The sequence below is a fragment of the Phycodurus eques genome, chromosome 1, assembly GCF_024500275.1.
Source record: "Phycodurus eques isolate BA_2022a chromosome 1, UOR_Pequ_1.1, whole genome shotgun sequence".
In the NCBI taxonomy this organism is placed as follows: Eukaryota; Metazoa; Chordata; class Actinopteri; order Syngnathiformes; family Syngnathidae; genus Phycodurus; species Phycodurus eques.
Genome location: NC_084525.1, coordinates 31,564,162 through 31,582,988, shown reverse-complemented (window position 1 = coordinate 31,582,988; position 18,827 = coordinate 31,564,162). Strand labels below are relative to the sequence as shown.

The 18,827-nt window shown below is 41.3% G+C and overlaps 3 protein-coding genes across 6 annotated transcripts; 1 reads left to right on the top strand and 2 right to left on the bottom strand.

Annotated features, from left to right (window-relative positions):
- Nucleotides 1–876: 876 nt before the first annotated feature.
- mrpl49 (mitochondrial ribosomal protein L49) lies at nucleotides 877–1,599 on the bottom strand. Its single transcript, XM_061701544.1, has one exon. It carries the CDS (start codon nucleotides 1,568–1,570, stop codon nucleotides 1,061–1,063), a length of 510 nt encoding a protein of 169 aa, XP_061557528.1. The 5' UTR covers nucleotides 1,571–1,599; the 3' UTR covers nucleotides 877–1,060.
- Nucleotides 1,600–3,786: 2,187 nt separating this feature from the next.
- si:dkey-93l1.9 (uncharacterized protein LOC562339 homolog) lies at nucleotides 3,787–8,533 on the top strand. 4 transcript variants are annotated; one of them, XM_061701171.1, is made up of 4 exons: nucleotides 3,787–3,931; nucleotides 6,949–7,183; nucleotides 8,075–8,210; nucleotides 8,285–8,533. In XM_061701171.1, exons 1-4 carry the CDS (start codon nucleotides 3,869–3,871, stop codon nucleotides 8,364–8,366), a joined length of 516 nt encoding a protein of 171 aa, XP_061557155.1. In that variant the 5' UTR covers nucleotides 3,787–3,868; the 3' UTR covers nucleotides 8,367–8,533. The 4 variants fall into 4 exon arrangements, with proteins under 4 accessions (XP_061557155.1, XP_061557238.1, XP_061557319.1 ...); XM_061701254.1 differs by lacking the exon at nucleotides 3,787–3,931 and adding an exon at nucleotides 3,942–4,350; XM_061701335.1 differs by lacking the exon at nucleotides 3,787–3,931 and adding an exon at nucleotides 4,355–4,430.
- A 3,011-nt stretch (nucleotides 8,534–11,544) lies between these two features.
- Nucleotides 11,545–17,192, bottom strand: emd (emerin). The gene is made up of 7 exons (XM_061701045.1): nucleotides 17,091–17,192; nucleotides 16,825–16,904; nucleotides 15,309–15,404; nucleotides 12,549–12,583; nucleotides 12,422–12,447; nucleotides 11,849–11,908; nucleotides 11,545–11,771 (listed from the first exon to the last, which is right to left on the bottom strand). The coding sequence occupies exons 2-7, from the start codon at nucleotides 16,901–16,903 to the stop codon at nucleotides 11,591–11,593; spliced, it is 477 nt and encodes a 158-aa protein (XP_061557029.1). The 5' UTR covers nucleotide 16,904; nucleotides 17,091–17,192; the 3' UTR covers nucleotides 11,545–11,590.
- Nucleotides 17,193–18,827: the final 1,635 nt, after the last annotated feature.

The following is an 18,827-nucleotide window of genomic DNA, read 5'->3' as shown; positions in this document are numbered from 1 at the left end:
CTTGACTGGAATTCAGTAGTAATAGCTTTGCTCCATATAGCTGACCATAAATGTACACCTTGTTTTAATCTAGTGGATTTTTCCACTTCTTGTGACGGTTTATTAAATATTTCATCAGTAAAAGTAAATAATACATGCATTGTAGGGATTAAATGTTTTTCTCATAAATGGGATAAAATTACAAACTGCTTGTATTCCATTTAAAATTTCAATGATCATTTTTACTGTATTTAGTGTCAAAGAGCAAAACTGCTGTTTTTTTAAGTGCACTCAATATTAAAAATCTGGGAATAATAGACACCCCTCCCCTTAAGTGATTATAATTAACTGTATTAATAGTTTAAACCATATCTTTTGTAGGACCCCGGCCGGGCCCTTGAGTAGCGTAATTTCAACCCTCTGTATGTGTTATGCATATGGAAGAATGGACAATAAAAGGACCTTGTACCAATATACCACAAAGTATGATCCTAAAACACTTGGGAAGCTGAGAGAGGCTCACAACATTCAACACTTACAAACATACTGTACTACTGTTGACAGTATTTTCCCACAAAAGAACAAAGACTAATAACTGAGCTTTTCTGCAAATAGGGTCTTGCGTGCATTAAAAAAAAGTCATTTTGGTTGTAGCCGTTTACAACTTTGAATGTGTCAAAGGTGCATACGTAATACTATACTGCTACTATAATACTTAATTTTACATTTTAGACATTTCAAATAAAACAAGTTGCTATACGTAAGGCACACAATTTGGTGCTAGTTCATCTTTGCCTTGGTGGCGGTCTGCACACTGCCTAAGGGAATAGTTAAGTGAACAGTTGTACTGTGTTTACATGTTGCGCATGCAAGGAATGAGATACAGTACAAGACATATTTACAGATGTTATGCTTTATGGACATCTGGAATCATTACCAGCAACTCGGCCATGGCTTCTACAGGCATGCACCAAATAATTGCTATGCATTTATGAGTTTCTCGGACTCTAAACTGCGTCTGTTTGGTGCGAGGCAGAGCTGAACGAGTGTCACACACGAGCATGTCTCCCTCCAAGCTCCTTCAGAAGCCTTTCCTGCTCAACCATTCTTTCAGCTCCTTATCAAAATGGCCTTTCACCTTCAGTGTCATCGTCACCTCGTTGACCTGAGTGGGCATTTCTTTGCCAGTCACGTCCTTCAGGTGCCGTTTCACGTCTTTCTCCAAAGCCCAGATGTCGCCCTCCACCTTCCGGACCAACGTCATCCTGCGGTTACCGTGGGTCACGTCAGTGTAGACCGGAATGTTGTGCATGCGGGAGCGACGTATCATGTAAGGGAGAGACGGCGGGGACTCTGCCGGCGGGGTCCAGCCAGACGGGGTCGGTCCCAGGTGCTTGGGCGGAGTGGGAACCCGAGACGGCGGGAGGAGACGCTCGACGAATTCATATTCCTCCGTCGACTCTTGGATTGGCCATTTTGTGGCACAAAGGGACCTGAGGCCCACCACGGAAATAGGAGATCCCGGTGACCCTCTCTGTAAACCAAAGACTCGTCGCGGCGCCACCGAACGAATGGCGAAGTTGGCCGCCATGACTGAACAGGAACGGTCGGTGTCTGACCTGTGATAGCGGCGGAAGTCATACAAGAGCTTCCGGTAGTCAGTTTAGCGTCGAGGAGTGCCCCCATTCTGCACTGCCCCCTGCCGGAAAATGTTGAAACACTGCCCCAAAGCGGAGCGTTCTCTTCTGGCGAGCAGAAGCGCTGACCGCTGATATAAACCTCATTCTAATATTTGTCCCGATAAATTGTATTTATTTATTGCCAACAGTATATTCTCTAAATTTTTTACAATTTCTCTTGGCTTGCACTGCTTCCAGTATGTGTATGACGTGGATGTGCTGGAGTATTTTTGTGGTGAGCACCGCAGCGCACCACTGACATACTGCATAACGATCTCATCACAACAATCGCAAGTCTCCTCTCCCAAATCGTGCTGCGCCATTAAAAATAAAATAAAATACAATTTAAAATTAATTCGTTTTTTAATTCATGGGTAAACTTTTGAAATACTATTTTCATCAAATGTTTCATAGTGATGTCTAAATGTGGCTCATTTTACATTGTTAAATATCAAACATCAAGAGGCTTATACAGTATACAGCATTCAACTCTCTCGATTTGTGCGAAATATTTTTGACACAATATGCCTCCCTTGCTAGTGCTTATCACGTTTGGCTCACATTTCTGGTGTTCTGGATTTGACCTTTGGCTCCGGACTTTCTTTGTGGAGTTTGCTTTATGTTCTCCCTCATGCTTAAGTGGCTTTCCTCCACGTTTATCCTCACATAGCAAAAATGGGTGAATGTGAATATGAATGCCTGCTTGTTTGTGGCCAACAATGGGCTGGCAACCAGTTCAGGGTGTACCCCACCTCTCAGCTGGGACAGGTTGCAGCATACCCACAACCCTAATGAGGGCAAGTGGTATAGAAAACGGATGGATCATGGAAGAATGTGTTTAATTGCCATCTTATTCGTGAACTAGTTATTCATGCTCATTTAATTCAATCATGTGTGAGAATTGAATTATAATTAAGCAATTCATCCATCCATTTTCTGTACCGCTTTATCCTCACTAGGGTTGCAGGTGAGCTGGAGCCTATCCCAGCTGACTTTGGGCGAGAGGCGGAGTACACCCTGGACTGGTCACCAGTCAATCGCAGTAACCAAGCAATTATTTAATAAAATGTGTATTTATTTGATGAACTAAATGTACACATTAAATGTCTTTTTGAATGATTTATTTGACTGCTATTTGACAAACACCACAGTTTGTGGCGTTGAACAACCAAAAGGGAAATCGACTTGGAAATACTGTGAGGAAAATAAATCAAATAAATACTGCAACCATCAAGCTTTGCTCGAACTCTTGCTTTTCCTCTCTCTTAGAATCACAGGAGCGAAAAAAAAAAAGAATCACAGAAGACATTTTTATTTATATACAACCACATTGGTCACATGACATTTTCATTCCATCGGCTCTTGTCATCCAAACAGTACAAAACAATTAATCACCTGAGTTTGATTATACTGTATGCTTAAACTTCATTACAAATGTGAGCATGTGTTAACATTACCACCTTTTTCACTTACAATAAATAAATTCCCAAATCATTTTCTGAAATAAATGACTGTAAAAGATTTAAAAAAAAACTAAATATTACAGGTGGCGCGGCGCTAGAGTAACCGGAGGGTTGCCGGTTTGCATCCCTGTCCCAGCGCAGGTTGTTGTTGTTACGTCCATGGGCAAGATACTTAACTCACATTGCCCATGTACGAATGTGGTTCAATGTTTTGTGGTGGTCAGAGGGGCCATAGGCGCGGAGTGGCAGCCGCACTTCCGTCAGACTGCCCAGGGTAGCTGCGGCTACACAAATTGCTTACCACCCGTAGAGTGTGACTATCGACAGGATGAATAATGTGTGGAAAGCGTCTTTGACTTCTTGAAAAGCGCTGTATAAGTGGTACGCATTACCATGATTATTATCACACCTGATCTAGATGCAAAGTTTAAACTAACAATACAAACTTGGAGGAAGGACTGAAACGTCCTACATTTATTTTGTACGGTGAGTCGTGGCGTCCCTTTTCTCATGTAACCGGAGGAGCTTCTGGACTTGTTCATCCTGTCTGTCTCCCCAGCTTTTCTCTCTGTCTCTCTCTCTTTCTCTCTCTCTCCCTCTCTCTCGCTCTCTCTCTCTCTCTCTCTCTCTCTCACTCGCTCCCTCTGTCTTCAGTTTCAGGAGTGTTGGTCTGAGAACGCCTCTCGTCATACTTCAGGCAACAACACCAAGCAAGCTCGGGGAAATTTATTGTCAGAGAACAAAAATATGGACCGAGAACGCACACACAACGGAGAGGCCATCGCTCTCAATAAACCCAACGATGTAGAGGTATGGAAGATGTGATAGATAGATAGATAGATAGATAGATAGATAGATAGATAGATAGATAGATAGATAGATAGATAGATAGATAGATAGATAGCTAGATAGATAGATAGATAGATAGATAGTGTCAAACAGTTCAGTGAAATGTTTTTCCACTGATCTCTAGCGATGAATGAGAGCGTTGTTACCGAAAGAAAGTTGTAGTCTAAGTGTCTTGTCACACCTACCTGTGCAACTGGATTTTGTAAACAAAGGCCAACAAAACAGAAGTTTCCCTTGCATTTTCCCCCCGACTGTACTGTGATAGATGACCTTCCATTTTTCACTTACACTATAGCCAAAGAACAGAATACATACTGTACATTACTGGTGAAACTGTATGCGAGAGCGCGTTGTGTCTTGCTGCCTTTCTCTCTGCCCAGGTGAGTCACTGCCTAGTGCGTGCGTCATTCCCTCTTGTAGCTACACATCTAGTGACGAAACAAACAAGCACCTCTCTGGGGTATGGAATAGACAGAGCTGTCAAATGTTCAGGAGCATCCATATTTTGTTACAGAAATCACTGAAGACTGACTCACTACGGCCGTAACACCGATTGTTCTGGATATTGGGGGGGGGGGAAAAAATCCAGTGTCCGACATTACCGGCCTTTATGGCGCTGTCTTCCCACCGTGACGAAAATTGCATGAATGAATTTCATGAAATAAACACTATATTATTTAAAAAAAAGAGACAAAGGAGATAAAAAAAAGCTGCTCGGGGACACATTATTTAATTATTATTATTTATTATTACGCATTGTAGGTCACGAATCATCACCCCCATGCTAGCGAATGAATTCCACTTCATTCTGTGGTTCTTACACGTATCGTTTAAGTTATCACGATGGGAGACCGAGGAGTGTGTAGGAAAAGACAGAAAAGCATGATGCTAATTGCTAAGCTATCGTGTCATGAAGTCGCAAAACACCAAATTAAGTGACTGGGTGATACAGTACACTTGTTAGTCACATGGGTCTGGCTGGAACCGCGATATAGCAGTGAGTAACCAAGTTTGAAAAACTAAATAAGCCAATTTGATACACATCTGGAGATAGAAATGTAAAATAGTTCACGGCCTCACAAGCCGCCCTCCGAACCGGAAATTAATTAATATGTCACTGGAGATGTCGTCTGAGAACGGGGTCTGGTTAAAAGTATGTTATTATTGATAATAAATATTTGTAATATGAGATAACCTTCATCAGTCCTACAATGGGAACATTTCCATCCTATCGGTAGCGATACTGGATATAGGAAATATAAATATATCATTGAATAGCATGCAAGAGAAGACATCAATACGAGTACATTCACAAAATAGAAATCTCCGCTATTGTCCATACATAAACTATCCCATTCTATCTATCAGCAATGTTATTTGTTTGTTTGCAAAATAGAGTGTTGAGGTTTAATTGACCTTTGAGATGTGATTAAATCGATTTAACCAAGGTTGCAGAATTATTTTATCGTACGACATGCTATACTGCAATAACTGTCCCTCGGTAATGTTCTCGATCAAATTTAGGAAATATGGAAATTCAGACCAATTGGGACAAATTGTTCAGGAAATGAATTGAATGCGGATAAAGCCCCGTATGCACTGTTTATAAAGCAAGGGAGTCAAATGAATTTTTGTTGCGGGCCACATTGTCGTGACGGTCTCCCTTTAAATAGCCGTTATGACTGTGAACCCATATGAATGATAATCACCTAATCATATTATTGCAAATTAGAACTGAAAAAAAGTGGTTTGGTAACAACAACAAAATGCTTGCTACTGTATATCGCTATTAAAAGTGAAGACAATTTGATATTTTGGGACAGATTTTGCAAGGAACATGAAATGAACACACATGATTTGCTTTAGCGGGCTTCATGACATAATAATGGGGGCCAGATTTGACAACATGCTTCCAACTAACCCACCGTACTGCCCTTGAAATATACAGCTTTTAACTCAGATATATTCATACCCCGGCGGCACGGTGGACAACTGGTTAGAGCGTCTGCCTCACAGTTCTGAGGACCGGGGTTCAATCCTCGGCCCCGCCTGTGTGGAGTTTGCATGTTCTCCCCGTGCCTGCGTGGGTTTTCTCCGGGCACTCCGGTTTCCTCCCACAACCCAAAAACATGCGTTAATTGGAGACTCTAAATTGCCCGTAGGTGGAAATGTGAGTGCGGATGGTTGTTTGTTTGTATGTGCCCTGCAATTGGCCCGATGATAGCTGGGTTGGGCTCCAGCACGCCCGCAACCCTAATGAGGATAAGTGGCTCAGAAAATGGATGGATATTCATACCCTAAAGTCTTTATTAATATTATTATTATGAAGATGATGATGATGATGAATGGTTATAATCTGGCTGGAACTGACAAAAGAAAGTGTCAAATGACTACAGTATTGGAACACATTTGCCATTTTTGTTGTATTTATTTAGTACATTTTGAAAATGAATCCTTGATCTTTTGCACTATTCTAAAGGATCCTAGTAATTTCTGTCATAATCTAAAACATTCTAATTAACTATACATTTAGAACATTGTATATGCCTGGATTTCATATCATTTTGGACATTTTTATATGTTGAAAAATAAGGAAAATATCTTACACCGCTCAAACTTTTTGTGTATTTCTATTTACTATTATTATTATTATTATTATTCCATCCATCCATCCATTTTCTGTAGCGCTTATCCTCGCTAGGGTCGCAGGCGTGGTGGAGCCCATCCCAGCTATCTTCGGGGGAGAGGCGGTGTACACCCGGAACTGGTCGCCAGCTAATCACAGGGTATTATTGTTATTATTATTATTATTCATTTATTTATTTACTTACTTCTTTTTTTCTTATTAGAAATGAACTGTAGTTGTGTTGGTGGATGTTGCACTTTTGTTAATTGTAATGTTTAACTAAACCAAACTAAACCAAAGTGAACTAAACAAATACTACTAGTGTGTCGCCTCTGTGTTGTCTCTTCCGCAGGCGACGGCATCCCCCTCAGGAAAAGTGTGGCGGCCCATCAACATGAACCACTATGCCACCAAGAAGAGTGCGGCTCAGAGCATGCTCGACGTGGCCTTATTGATGGCCAACTCGTCCCAGTTGAAGACCGTTCTCTACGTGGGGCCTCAATATCATTTCTACATCCCCCTCATTGTCTTACTGTCTCTTTCCATCACGCTGCAAGTCATCGTGGGTCTACTGCTCGTTTTTATAGGCAAGTAACTGAAAGGCCTGCATTGGTTTTGTCTGTGCGCCATGTTTCATACTGCATTACAAATGAGAAGAATGGCACATTGAAACCTGTCAAACCAGTCAAACGTTGAACCAAGTCACACTTAGCCGAATTTTAAATGGAAATAATTCAAGGGTTATATTGTTATTAATCCCGTTTAGCTCCTTCCTTTTCTACTTATCCTCCTGTCAATCTCATATACTACAAAATGTTCATCTTTTTCCCCAAGTGGATTAATTCCCATTCTAAATTGGTTTGTCTATCTGCCACCATTTCCAGTAACCTTACAGAGTGTTACACTAGAACATCATATTACCATAAATAACCCCTTCTATGTCATTTGACCAAGGCAGAGCGATTTGAGAAAACAGGCTAAAAAGGTTTGAATGAGCAATTTAGCCGTTTTCTCTACTGCCGTAGTTTGAATGTGTGACGTGTCACTTGAAAAGAAGATGTTACGGGAGGTAAATTGCTTCCAAGATAGAAGAAACACCAGCTGTTGTATACATTTCAACAGGTAAGTGAATTTATCCTCCTTGCCGACAGGGTCCGCGGGATTAATTTGTATTTTTTGAGGTAAATCAAACAAAACAAAAAAACAGAACCTTATGGAGTAAAATTGTTTTTGTCATCGTTTTTAGTTCAAATCAAAGGTAGTCAATCTTTTTTTTTTTTTGCCACCCAAAAGTCCATGGCACCTATTGTTTGCAAACATTATGAAAACGTCAAATAAGATTCTTTCCTTCCACACTAGTTGGCATTCAGTCTTCCAGTGGAGATTTCTTGCATCATTTTGGCTTGCCAACATTTTCCCCAAAAGTCTTCTTTTTTTATTGCTAATAGTTTTGGTTTGCTTTGACTCTGTACCAACAGTGAAGTACGATTTGAATGATGTGCGTAAACAAGCCAAGTTGAACAGGATGAACAATGTGGCAACTGTCTTGGTCTTCTTCACGGTCCTCATCAACATCTTCATCACGGCGCTGGGCTTCGAGGGACACGCGCTCAGGTGCAGTATAGGCCGCCAAACACACGCAGCCACATCTCTTGCTGTAATGATACGATCCTCTTCCTCCTCCTCAGGCCACCGCAACATGGCATCACGTTAGAAGCAGCACCTCAGATGTCCCATCAGCCTTCTGAGCGCAACGCGACCGGCCTTTGAACCAGCACTTTAACCTGTCATCAAATGCAAAGTTTGATTGTTAGAAGTCATTTTTATTATGTAGATAGCATTGTTTTACCGCTCTTCAAAATGCTGCATCATTCATAATTTTGTATAAAAACACTGTCTATGATTGGGTTCATCTGAAATGAAATTCTCTTACAGTATATTGACAAATCAGCATTTTTTGTCATCTCCAATGTAAACAGTGTCGCAGTCTATCATGAGTAAGGGCCATTATTTCATAGGTGGTGCTGAAAAGCATTTAAAATTTTTTTTTTTTTTTACATAAAACAAGCCGATCGAGGAAGAGTTCAAATGACTACGTCCCTTTTCAACTAACTTTCTTAGCTTGCAGGTACAATTAGCCTCATTACACACGCAAAAGTACTTGGACAGCTGCCACATACGGGAAGCAAACATGTAGGTTTTAGTAACAGCAATAACAGCTTCCACTCCACTAGAACTGCTTTGTACAAGACATGATGGATTTTTTCTGTCCATTCATCCAAAAGAGTATTTATGTCTAATCCGGTTCCTGATAAAGACATGAGTCACAAAACCTGCATATGTTTTTTTAGCAGTTTTCCAATCTTTATTGAGCCAAGGCAGAATTGTTTTTCTCACAAAACAACACCTAACAAAAATGGCACAAAAATGTATATACAGTATACTGAAATAATGATCTTGTCTGAATTTACTATACACATACTTAATGTGAAATCTGGGCCACAAATCCATTATTCTGTTGGAAGAATGGCAACGTGGATAATTGTACCTTCTGCCATCTAGAAGGAAGAGAATTTCAATGTCCTGCCTGTCACTTTATGTCACTGGCATGGATAAAGATACAATAGTATTGTAGTATAGAACAAGTTTCAGAACACGTTAAGTGGAATAACTTGCCACAGCTCACCTGATGTTGGCACAGTGGTTGGGAATCACTGATTTCGAGATTATGTGACGCTACAGGTAGCAGTTAGTTTGTATTGAAGGATCAATTGTGACAATGTTTGGGACAAGGTAGCACGATGGTGACGAGTTAGCCCACCGCCTCACAGTTCTGAGGACCCGCGTTCAAATCCAGCCTCGCCTGTGTGGAGTTTGCATGTTCTTTCCGTGCCGGTGTGGGTTTCCTCCCACATCCCAAAAACATGCACGGTAAGTTAATTGAAGACTCTAAATTGTCCGTAGGTATGAATGTGAGCGCGAATGGTTGTTTGTTTATATGTGCCCTGCGATTGGCTGGCAACCAGTTCAGGGTGTACCCCGTCTCCTGCCCGCAGTTAGCTGGGACAAGCGTGCCCGTGACCCGGGTGAGGATAAGCGGTGCAGAAAATAGATGGATAGATGATGATTTGGAAACCCATTCACAGTAAAAAAAAAAAAACATAGAATGTCTTTATTTTTTACATGGTTGTTTTCCAAGAAACCATGTACATAATCGATAGTAATGTCTTAAAAAATTAATTTACAAAAGCCTTACGTGCAATGACAACAACACTCAACATATAAAACAAACAAAACACAATCGTTGTATATTATATTGTAAGAAGAGCAACACAAGCGAAGCAATGCAAATCAAGAATTGAACTTTCTTTTTAATTTCTGTGTATCTATCACATCTTTCTTACCTCTGTTTACATACCCATGTTCAAATGGAAGGTAAACGTGATATACAGTAAAAAAAAAAAATTAAGACCATACTAAAATGCTCACCATTAATGTGACCGCACAACACAATTGAAATAATTTATATATATATAAAAAAACATTAGAGAGGGGTAAGTAAAAATTAACAACTGAGATGTGGTTGCAGAAGTGCACACACCCTCTAATAACTAGGGGTGTGGCTGTTTAGAATTAACCAATCACATTCAAACTCAGGTAAAATGGGAGCAAACACACACCTGACACCATTCAAAGTACCTCTGATTATCCCCAAACATTTTGACATCTCAGAGCTTCCGCAGCATCAGAAAAGCCTCATTGTTGAAAAGTATCAGTCAGGAGAAGGGTACAAAAGAATTTCTTCCAAGCAAGTGGAGAATATATGGCACAACGGCGACATTACCAAGAAGTCGATGTCCCTCCAAAATTCATGAAAAAAAATGAGAGGAAAACCGGTTAAGGAGGCTGCCGAGAAGCCGAAAACAACACTGAAGGAGCTGCAGAAATTTCTGACAAGTACTGGCTGTTTAGTACATGCGACAACAAACTGCCATCTTCTTCAGATGTGTGTGGGCTACGGTCAGGCGGCAAGACGGAAGCCTTGTCTTACTGTTAATATTGCGGTCTGATGAAACCAAGGTTGAACTTTTTGGCTTGAATTCCAAAAGGCATGTTTGGCGTTAAACACAATTACTTTTCATCACCAAAAGAACATCATACCTACAGTGAAGCACAGAGATGGCAGCATCGTGCTTTGGCGTTGTTTTTCTTCAGTAGGAACTGGGCCTTCGACAAGGTGGAGGGAATTATGGAGAGTTCCATCAAACGTCTGTTGTGCACAGGAGATGCCCTCGCAGTCTTAGAGATTTGGAGTGTTTTTTACAAAGAAGACCAGATGTGCCACACTGACAGACTTCCTTCCAAAAAGACAGTGCTATAATACTGTATAAGCCAAATGTGCTGTAACAAAGTCTAGTTTGAGGGTATGCATATTTATGATTTATGATCCCCTAAAATTATTATTTTCCCCCCCCCAATTACGTTTTACGGATTATATGTCACAAAACACTGATGGTGGAAAAAGTCATAAAATTATTTATCTTTGGCTAATTTTTTTAATATCACAAACATTTGAACAGGGGACTGTAGACTTTGTATCTTAAAGGATTAGTCTTGCTGAAATAGCAGGGCACAGTTTTTACAAGAAAAAGTGTTCTTATTTATCAAGCTTTTTTGAAGGTATTACAGTAGATTTTGTAAATGGGTGTTCCCTCGCAATGCTCCAATAATAATTTGAATTTCAATGTCACAATAAATGCCCAAATAGGCCTACAATTCTAGTAAAATGGGAAATGTCACATTTGCTATGTAGGACCAACATAACATTGATGTGGCTTCACATTTGGGATTTGCAGACAGCATTCCCAAATTTTAATTGTACAAAAAGTGTCAGTGTCTTTTAGAAATGAAAGAGTGCAGCAACAAATACCAAAAACATAGCTCGATATAAGTTAAGGAAATGACATGGCATCCTAGAAGTGGCGGTTTATTGATTATTGAAGCTTGAAAGGATTTTCGTCTTTGGTCATGTGACAATAGGTGTAGTAGGCAGCTGCTAACACCGCTAGCAGCAGTAGCATTCTGATCACTCTCCACACGCTGCATCCAGACCGGACCGCCTTCTTGGAGTGCTCAGCGTTTTGATTGGCTGTTCTAGTCCTACGCTGGATGGGCCTTTAGCACAGGAGGGAGGGGGGGGGTGACGATTATTTTAAGTCATTTGCTTTAATGCGACAGGTTTACAGACATACTGTGTCTCTCCGTCTGATGCCTCATCTTCAAGCGGTTCGCTGTTGTATCTCCTTTTCAGCCTGGGTGGGAAAATACTTTCCTTTCATATCGGCAAGGTCATAATGCAAAGGTGACTGACATTGCAAATGAGCTGCAAACAGATTTATTTGAAAAGGAAACCATGCATTTCCCTCACAATTTAAAATTGTGTCTGTGGCATGCAATGAAAATACCCCCAGGATTAGGAATGATATAGTAAAACCTCCAGCAGTATGCGTTGCGCCTGCCAGCTGCTTGCTGCTGTTTATCAGAAGCTAATGCTGTTGCAGTATCTAGCACTAAGCTATTAACCTAAGAACACTCAATGCAGCTCTGCTTACCCTGCACAGAGGAACCACTCTCTAATATAAACATCCCACCCCACAAATAAACAAACATTAAAACATCAATTTTAACATTCTTAATTCTTACACAAGCCGACTTGGTCGTACAGGTTTTCATGATGCTCCACCCAGCAGGACAAACAATGGACTAGTCTAACAAGGTGTGAGTACGCTGTGCACTGTATGGGTGTGTGGTAACATTGCACTCACATGTCTTCATAACGTTCATGTTTGACCTGTGAAAATGAAAGCAGGAAAGAATGTAAGACGATTTACCATGTCTGCCAAAACACAGAAGTGGGTAACAAAACACCGAGTGTTAAGCTGCGCCACTCACAGGGCTGCGGTACGTGACGTAGGTAATTTCCTCTTCTGTGAAGAGAAACAACAAATCAGTACACTTTTACTGCTGTCAGTTGTTTGAAGATTTGTCGGTCCGCCAACAGAACACTGATCATCGTCTTAATTGGAACATGTTCACAGTTTCTAAGCTTCGAGCAGACAATTCATTTCTACACTGCTTCTCCTCACTCGTGTCACGGGCGTGCGGGAGCCTATCCCAGCTGACTCTGGGCAAGAGGCGGGGTACACCCTGAACTGGTCGCCAGCCAATCGCAGGGCACATATTGTATAAACAAACAACTATTTGCACTCACATTCACAGCTATGGACAATTTATAGTCTTCAATTAACCTACCGTGCATGTTTTTGGGACGTGGAAGGAAACCGGAGTACCCGGAAAAAACCTACGCAGGCAAGGGGAGAACATAAAAACTCCACACAGGCGAGGTTGGATTTGAACCCCGGTCCTCCGAACTATGAGGCGGGTGTGGTAACCAGTCATCCACCGTGCCGCCTAGAGCAGAGATTATACAAAGATTATCCCAAGAGAAGAGTAATAACTCATCCAGGAGGCCACAAAGGAACTCAGGACAACTTCTAAAGAACTGCCGGCCGACCTTGCCTCGGTTAAGGTCAGTGTTCATGACACAACAATAAGTTCTGACCAAAAAGAACAAAGGCTCGTCTTTCTTTTGCAAAAAAACAACAACAACAACAACAACATATGAACGATTCCCAAGACCTCTGGGAGAATATTATATGGACTGACACAATGAAAGTTGAGCTTTTTGGAAGGTGTGTGTCTCGTTACATCTGGTGTAAATGTGGCACAGAATTTCAGAAAAAGAACATCGTACCAACAGCCAAACATGATGATGGTAGTGTGGTGGTCTTGGACTGCTTTCTCCTTAAGGACTTGGACAACTTGCTGTGCTTGATGGAACCATGAATTCTGCTCTTTAACATAAAATAATGAAGGAGAATGTTGGGCCATCAGTTTGTGACCTCAAGCTGATGCGCACTTCGACGATCCAAAACTCACCCCGCAAGTCAACTTTTGAATGGCTTTAAAAGACAAAAAGAAGGTTTTGCAGTGGCCTCGTCAAAGTCCAGACTCGAATCGGATTGAATTAAAGTGGCATGACCTTAACAAGGCCCTTCATGCTTGAAAACCCTCAACTTTTCCCCCCAAACAATTCTGCAAGGAAGAGTGGGCCAAAATATCTCCACAGAGATGTGAAAGACTCATTGCCAGGGATAGAAAACGCTTGATTTCAGTTGTTGCTGCTGAGGGTGGCCCAACCAGTTATTAGGTTTAGGCGGCCATTACTTTTTCACACGGGGCCAGATAACTTTGAACAGTTATTTTTTCCCCATTAAGTGAAATCACCATTTAACAACAGCATTTCAGTTCACTTGGGTTATACTATAGTTGTCGGATATCTACTACTTTACTATTTATTTTTATTTGATGCTCTTAAACTAACCTCAACTTAACTTTGCAAAAATCTAAGAATTTGAGAAGAAGGGGGCCAGTACCTTTTCACGGCATTGTTTGTGGTGCATTCCGATTCTGTCATTTCTCACTGGATGGATTGACAGACAGTCAAGAGCAGTTGTCCCTTACCACAAGTCTGCGGACCGGGAGCAGGACAGGGGCCATTTGGTACCGGGCCACGTGTGAAATTACCCCTCCTTATTCATCATTAATCTTAAAGTGGACATATTATGGAAAATATAACTTTTTACTGGCTTGTATATAAATAATTGGGTGGTGTCTTGGAGTGCTTGTCCACCCACCAAGTGTGAAATAAAACAACAAAGTTAATCTGTTAATAATTTTGTCCTTTCTGAAAATGCATTTCTGCTTCATTGTTATTTATCTTTATATCATAAATTCCCCCCACACCAGGTTTGTCAGCCCATCCCATGACCAGCTAAGCTGGACAAAAGATACAGTTCCACTATCAAGCGACGGCTGGACTACACCATCTAAACATTTTCATGCACAGACATTAATTATCATGCAGAAACCCCCACGTCCCCCATGGGTGCAACTTCCCGGCTATCGCGTCAAAGCCAAAAGGTAAACAGAGCTGCATTGAGATTCGAGTTTGTTAAAAACATTAGCATCTGATGAAGGAGACATACTTGCTCGCTGAAAAGGTTGATATGTTGGCAAGAGGATATTTGTTTTAGGTAATGTGTCCATGCGCCACATACACAGTAGTGCAGTTTAGAAAGTGCTTCCTTCATGAGTTAAAATGATTTTATTGTCATTATGGGCACTCAATTTCTTGAAGCCTGATTCACACTTGCCCAGGAGTATATTGGCCAGTGTATACCGTCACTCACTAGCATGAGACAAGGCTGGCCCCCCAAAATAGGCTAATTTCAGCGAGAGAAGAAATGAGGTGTGTAAAGTGTGTGATAATTCTTGCTCCTTGGGGTATTTTGACTATCACAAACGTCCTAAAAACAACTGGGAATAAAAATGCATAGACTCAGTGTTCTATTGTCTCTCATTGATTCACTTCAGACTGCTAACTTAATTGTTGTAAATGTTTTCTCAAAATCTGTGCGGTCATAAAGATTGCATGATGGCATCAGTTTGGATTACGGACGGAATGATTTCAAATATAAATGAATGAATGCGGCAGAGTGCGTTACAATGGCAGGAAATCATTATTTTCCAATTTCTTGCCGTTGTTGAAGTCTCAAAAAGAGTCATTCCACGAATACCGCAGCATCCTACCTTCCTCTCTGTAGTAAGTCTTATCAGAGGAGGGTTTCACTGGCAGTTGTTCCATGGCCTTCTCAAGCTTCTTCGCATACAACTTGCGAGTGGAGTCTACAGTCGCAGACACACATCAGCAGTCTACAATACAATCTTCAAAATGCACACGAAAAAGACGCACAACTATGTGTGAGTGGAACATTCAGCGTGCTGTACTGTAGTACGAAATTCAACTGCGGTCAAGCCAGCCTCCACTCGTAAAGTAGCAGTCAAGCCAGCCGCCCCTAATTTTGTTCATACTAGGCATTACGGTAATAGGTCGCCAACTCGCGGCGAAAGCCACCTTCAAAATAAAAGCTTCCACTAAAAGAGGTTTGATGAAGATGCGATATTGTATTTCAAAATAACAGTCTATGAAAACTGCATATTTTGCTGTCATTACCCCTGACTGAAAAAATCTGTTTAAAAAAAATATATGAGATATTGCAACACCGGTCTAGTTCTGGGGGACACTGCACAACCCCAGGTCTCCAACAAAAGAGGTCCCACCCAAATCGGATGCAGAATTTCAAAATAAAAGTCCCCTGAAATTGGTATATTTCACTGTCACTACCACTGATTTAAAACATTCATTAAAAAAAATAATAATAATCTATGAGATATCGCAACAACAGTCCAGTACTGGGGACCACTTTTGTTGGAAACCTGGGGTGGTGTAGTGTCATAGATTTTTTAAATGAATGTTTTAAATCAGTGGTAGTGACAGTGAAATATACCAATTTCAGGGGACTTTTATTTTGAAATGCCACATCAGATTCGGGTGGGACCTCTTTTGTTGGAGACCTGGGGTTGTGCGGTGTCCCCCAGAACTGGACCGGTGTTGCGATATCTCATAGATTTTTTTCAGTCAGGGGTAATGACAGCAAAATATGCAGTTTTCAGAGACTTTTATTTTGAAATACAATATTCATATTCTCTTTTAGTGGAGTCCTTGGTGGTCTGTCACACAGATCTGGACTTGTCTTGCAATACCAATGGGATTATTTTGGGGTGGGTTCGGCTCAGTAGGTAGAACAGGTTCGAATCCCTGCTACGACTGTCTGTATGTCGAAGTGTCCTTGGGCAAGACGCTGAACCCTAATCTGCTCCCAGTGGGCCTGGCATCGCCTCGCATGGCAGCATGACGTCCGTATTATTGGGAAGCTTTTATTTTGAAGGTGGCTTTCGCCTCGCGTTGGCGACCTATTACCGTAATGCCTAGTATGAACAAAATTAGGGGCGGCTGTCTTGACTGCTACTTACGAGTGGAGGCTGGCTTGACCCCTGTGAAATACTATACCACGCGATACAGTAATTGGAGCGGGGGGGAAAAACCTTTATCGTCAAATTCAGTATTTCGTGTTTTAAACAGCACTTTATAAGGTGTAACAAATTGCCTTGGTTGCATTTGTTAAAAGGTGTATTCGCCCAAATTTAAGGAGATAATACAGAAGCACGTCAATGACTTTGTCAGTTGGAAAATGGTATATCTTACCAACTATGGGTCCGTGTTTGATGCCGTAGTCGGTAAGCAACTTGCTGAGCTCCTCGTCGCTTTTGTCACGCAAGGACATTCTGCATAATAGATAAATATGTTCGATAGAGTCGATCGATGGGTACGTAAATGGTCGAGTTCAGAAAAGCGAATGAAACATGGTGGGTAACCGAAATAAATAAACAACCCCCCCCCCCCCCCCTTGTTTGGTCCAATAAGTCCAAACAAGACTTATTGGACAGTGAAATTACAAGATTTCAACTTACATTTGAATCAGACAGAAGCGTTCTGCGATGGAGGGGGAAACAAAAAAAAGTCTCCCGACCAGACAAGTTTGGGACAGAGGAGGAAGAGGGCGGGTGGGCGTGTTCATCTGGATCGTTACATTCTCGGCCAACTCAGTTGCCAGGAAAGAGGGAAGCGTTTGAATTTGAATTACGAATTCCTAACACAATATATATATTGTTTTATTTTTTTGGGATAAACTGTCATAGTCAATATTAATGGCTCAACAATGCCATTTTTGTTTTGTTGTTGTGCGTTTTTTTTTTTTTTTTGGGAGGTGTTCCTGTGTTGAGGGACTGTTTTGGAGATGCAAGGTTTCTGTTCGACACCAGCGATATGAGAGTTGGCAAAGTCAAGAAAACAGAGGCCCTTGTAACAGAAACTTACAGACTCGACTTTGTGACAGTTAACTTGATAATATAGGGCTAAATAATACAGGATACATGCACAATCCGTAAAGGGAGAGCTGGGCGAAGAGCTGGAGAGCAAAGTACTTGGTCATGATTACTAGTTGTAACTGCGATGAAAGAATGAATGCATCAACTCTTGGGTACTTGTAAATTGCAAGGCTGACCTGACGCTGAGAATTGGAGGTGCGGAGGCTTACGGCACCACGCAGGAGGCAGAGGCCTCGCTTCGGCTCGCCGGCAGCGTTGTCAAACAAGGAAAAATTGGCGTAGCTCGGAACGGAACCCTCATTCGGGTCCGGTCGTGGATGACCGGAGTTGGCCCTTGAGTCAACAACTACTCGGCAGGGTCGCGGGCGTAGCGATGTGTGGCGCAAGCGGGACTTTACTTCATGAGGCCGTATGATGAGAATGTAATCATGTCTACACGTGGGCAGAATTGTTGGTACCACGCTGTTAATGAAAGAAAAACACATAGAGGTCACAGAAATAAATTGAAACTGGCAAAAGTAATAATAAAATAAACATGAAATGAAAATTAGTCAATGAAAAATCAGACATTGCTTTTGAATTGTGGTTCAACTGGATTATTAAAAAAACAACAACAACAACAAAAAAGCCCTCATGAAACAGGCCTGGACAAAAAATGATGGTACCCTTAATGTTTTGTTGCACAACCTTGTGAGGCAATCACTGCAATCCAACAATTTGTGTTACTTTCAGTGAGACTTCTGCACTCTGAGCAGATATTTTAAAAAAAACTAACTAATTTTGTATTGATTTATTTTCAGCAGGTATTTTGACCCACTCTTCATGAGCAAACTGCTCCAGTAGTCTCAGGTTTGAAGGGTGCTTTCTCCAGATGGCATGTTTCACCTGCTTCCACAGATGTTTAATGGGATTCAGATCAGGGCTCATAGAAGCATTTTTTTTTTAGCCGGGTGTTTTGTGTCATTATACTGTTCCAAGACTGAGACCAAGCTTTCTGACACTGGGCAGCACATTTCTCTCTAGAATACCTCGATAGGTTTGAGATTTCATTGTACCCTGCACCGATTCAAGACACCCTCTGCCAGATGAAGCAAAGCAGCCCCAGAATAACAGAGCCTCCTTCATGTTTTCACAAGAGTGTCTCACAGTTTCACAGTCGTGTTCTTTTCTTGGTATGCTTAATTTTTGCATCTGTGAATATAGAGCTGATGTGCCTTGCCAAAAAGTTGCACTTTTGTCTTTTCTGGACATAGGACATTCTCGCAGAAGCTTTGTCAACATACAGTTTGGCAAATTCCAGTCTTGCTTTTTTATGATTTC

Bases quoted from the DNA above. Each gene is read 5' to 3' on its own strand.
- emd (XM_061701045.1), bottom strand. From the start codon at position 16,903: ATGTCCTTGCGTGACAAAAGCGACGAGGAGCTCAGCAAGTTGCTTACC. The intron at 12,584-15,308 runs GTAGGATGCTGC...TTCTCTTCACAG, and splicing joins GACTTACTACAGAGAGGAAG to AAGAGGAAATTACCTACGTC. The intron at 11,772-11,848 runs GTATGTCTGTAA...CCTGTGCTAAAG, and splicing joins GCATCAGACGGAGAGACACA to GCCCATCCAGCGTAGGACTA.
- si:dkey-93l1.9 (XM_061701171.1), top strand. From the start codon at position 3,869: ATGGACCGAGAACGCACACACAACGGAGAGGCCATCGCTCTCAATAAA. The intron at 3,932-6,948 runs GTATGGAAGATG...TCTCTTCCGCAG, and splicing joins ATAAACCCAACGATGTAGAG to GCGACGGCATCCCCCTCAGG. The intron at 7,184-8,074 runs GCAAGTAACTGA...CTGTACCAACAG, and splicing joins TCTACTGCTCGTTTTTATAG to TGAAGTACGATTTGAATGAT.
- mrpl49 (XM_061701544.1), bottom strand. From the start codon at position 1,570: ATGGCGGCCAACTTCGCCATTCGTTCGGTGGCGCCGCGACGAGTCTTT.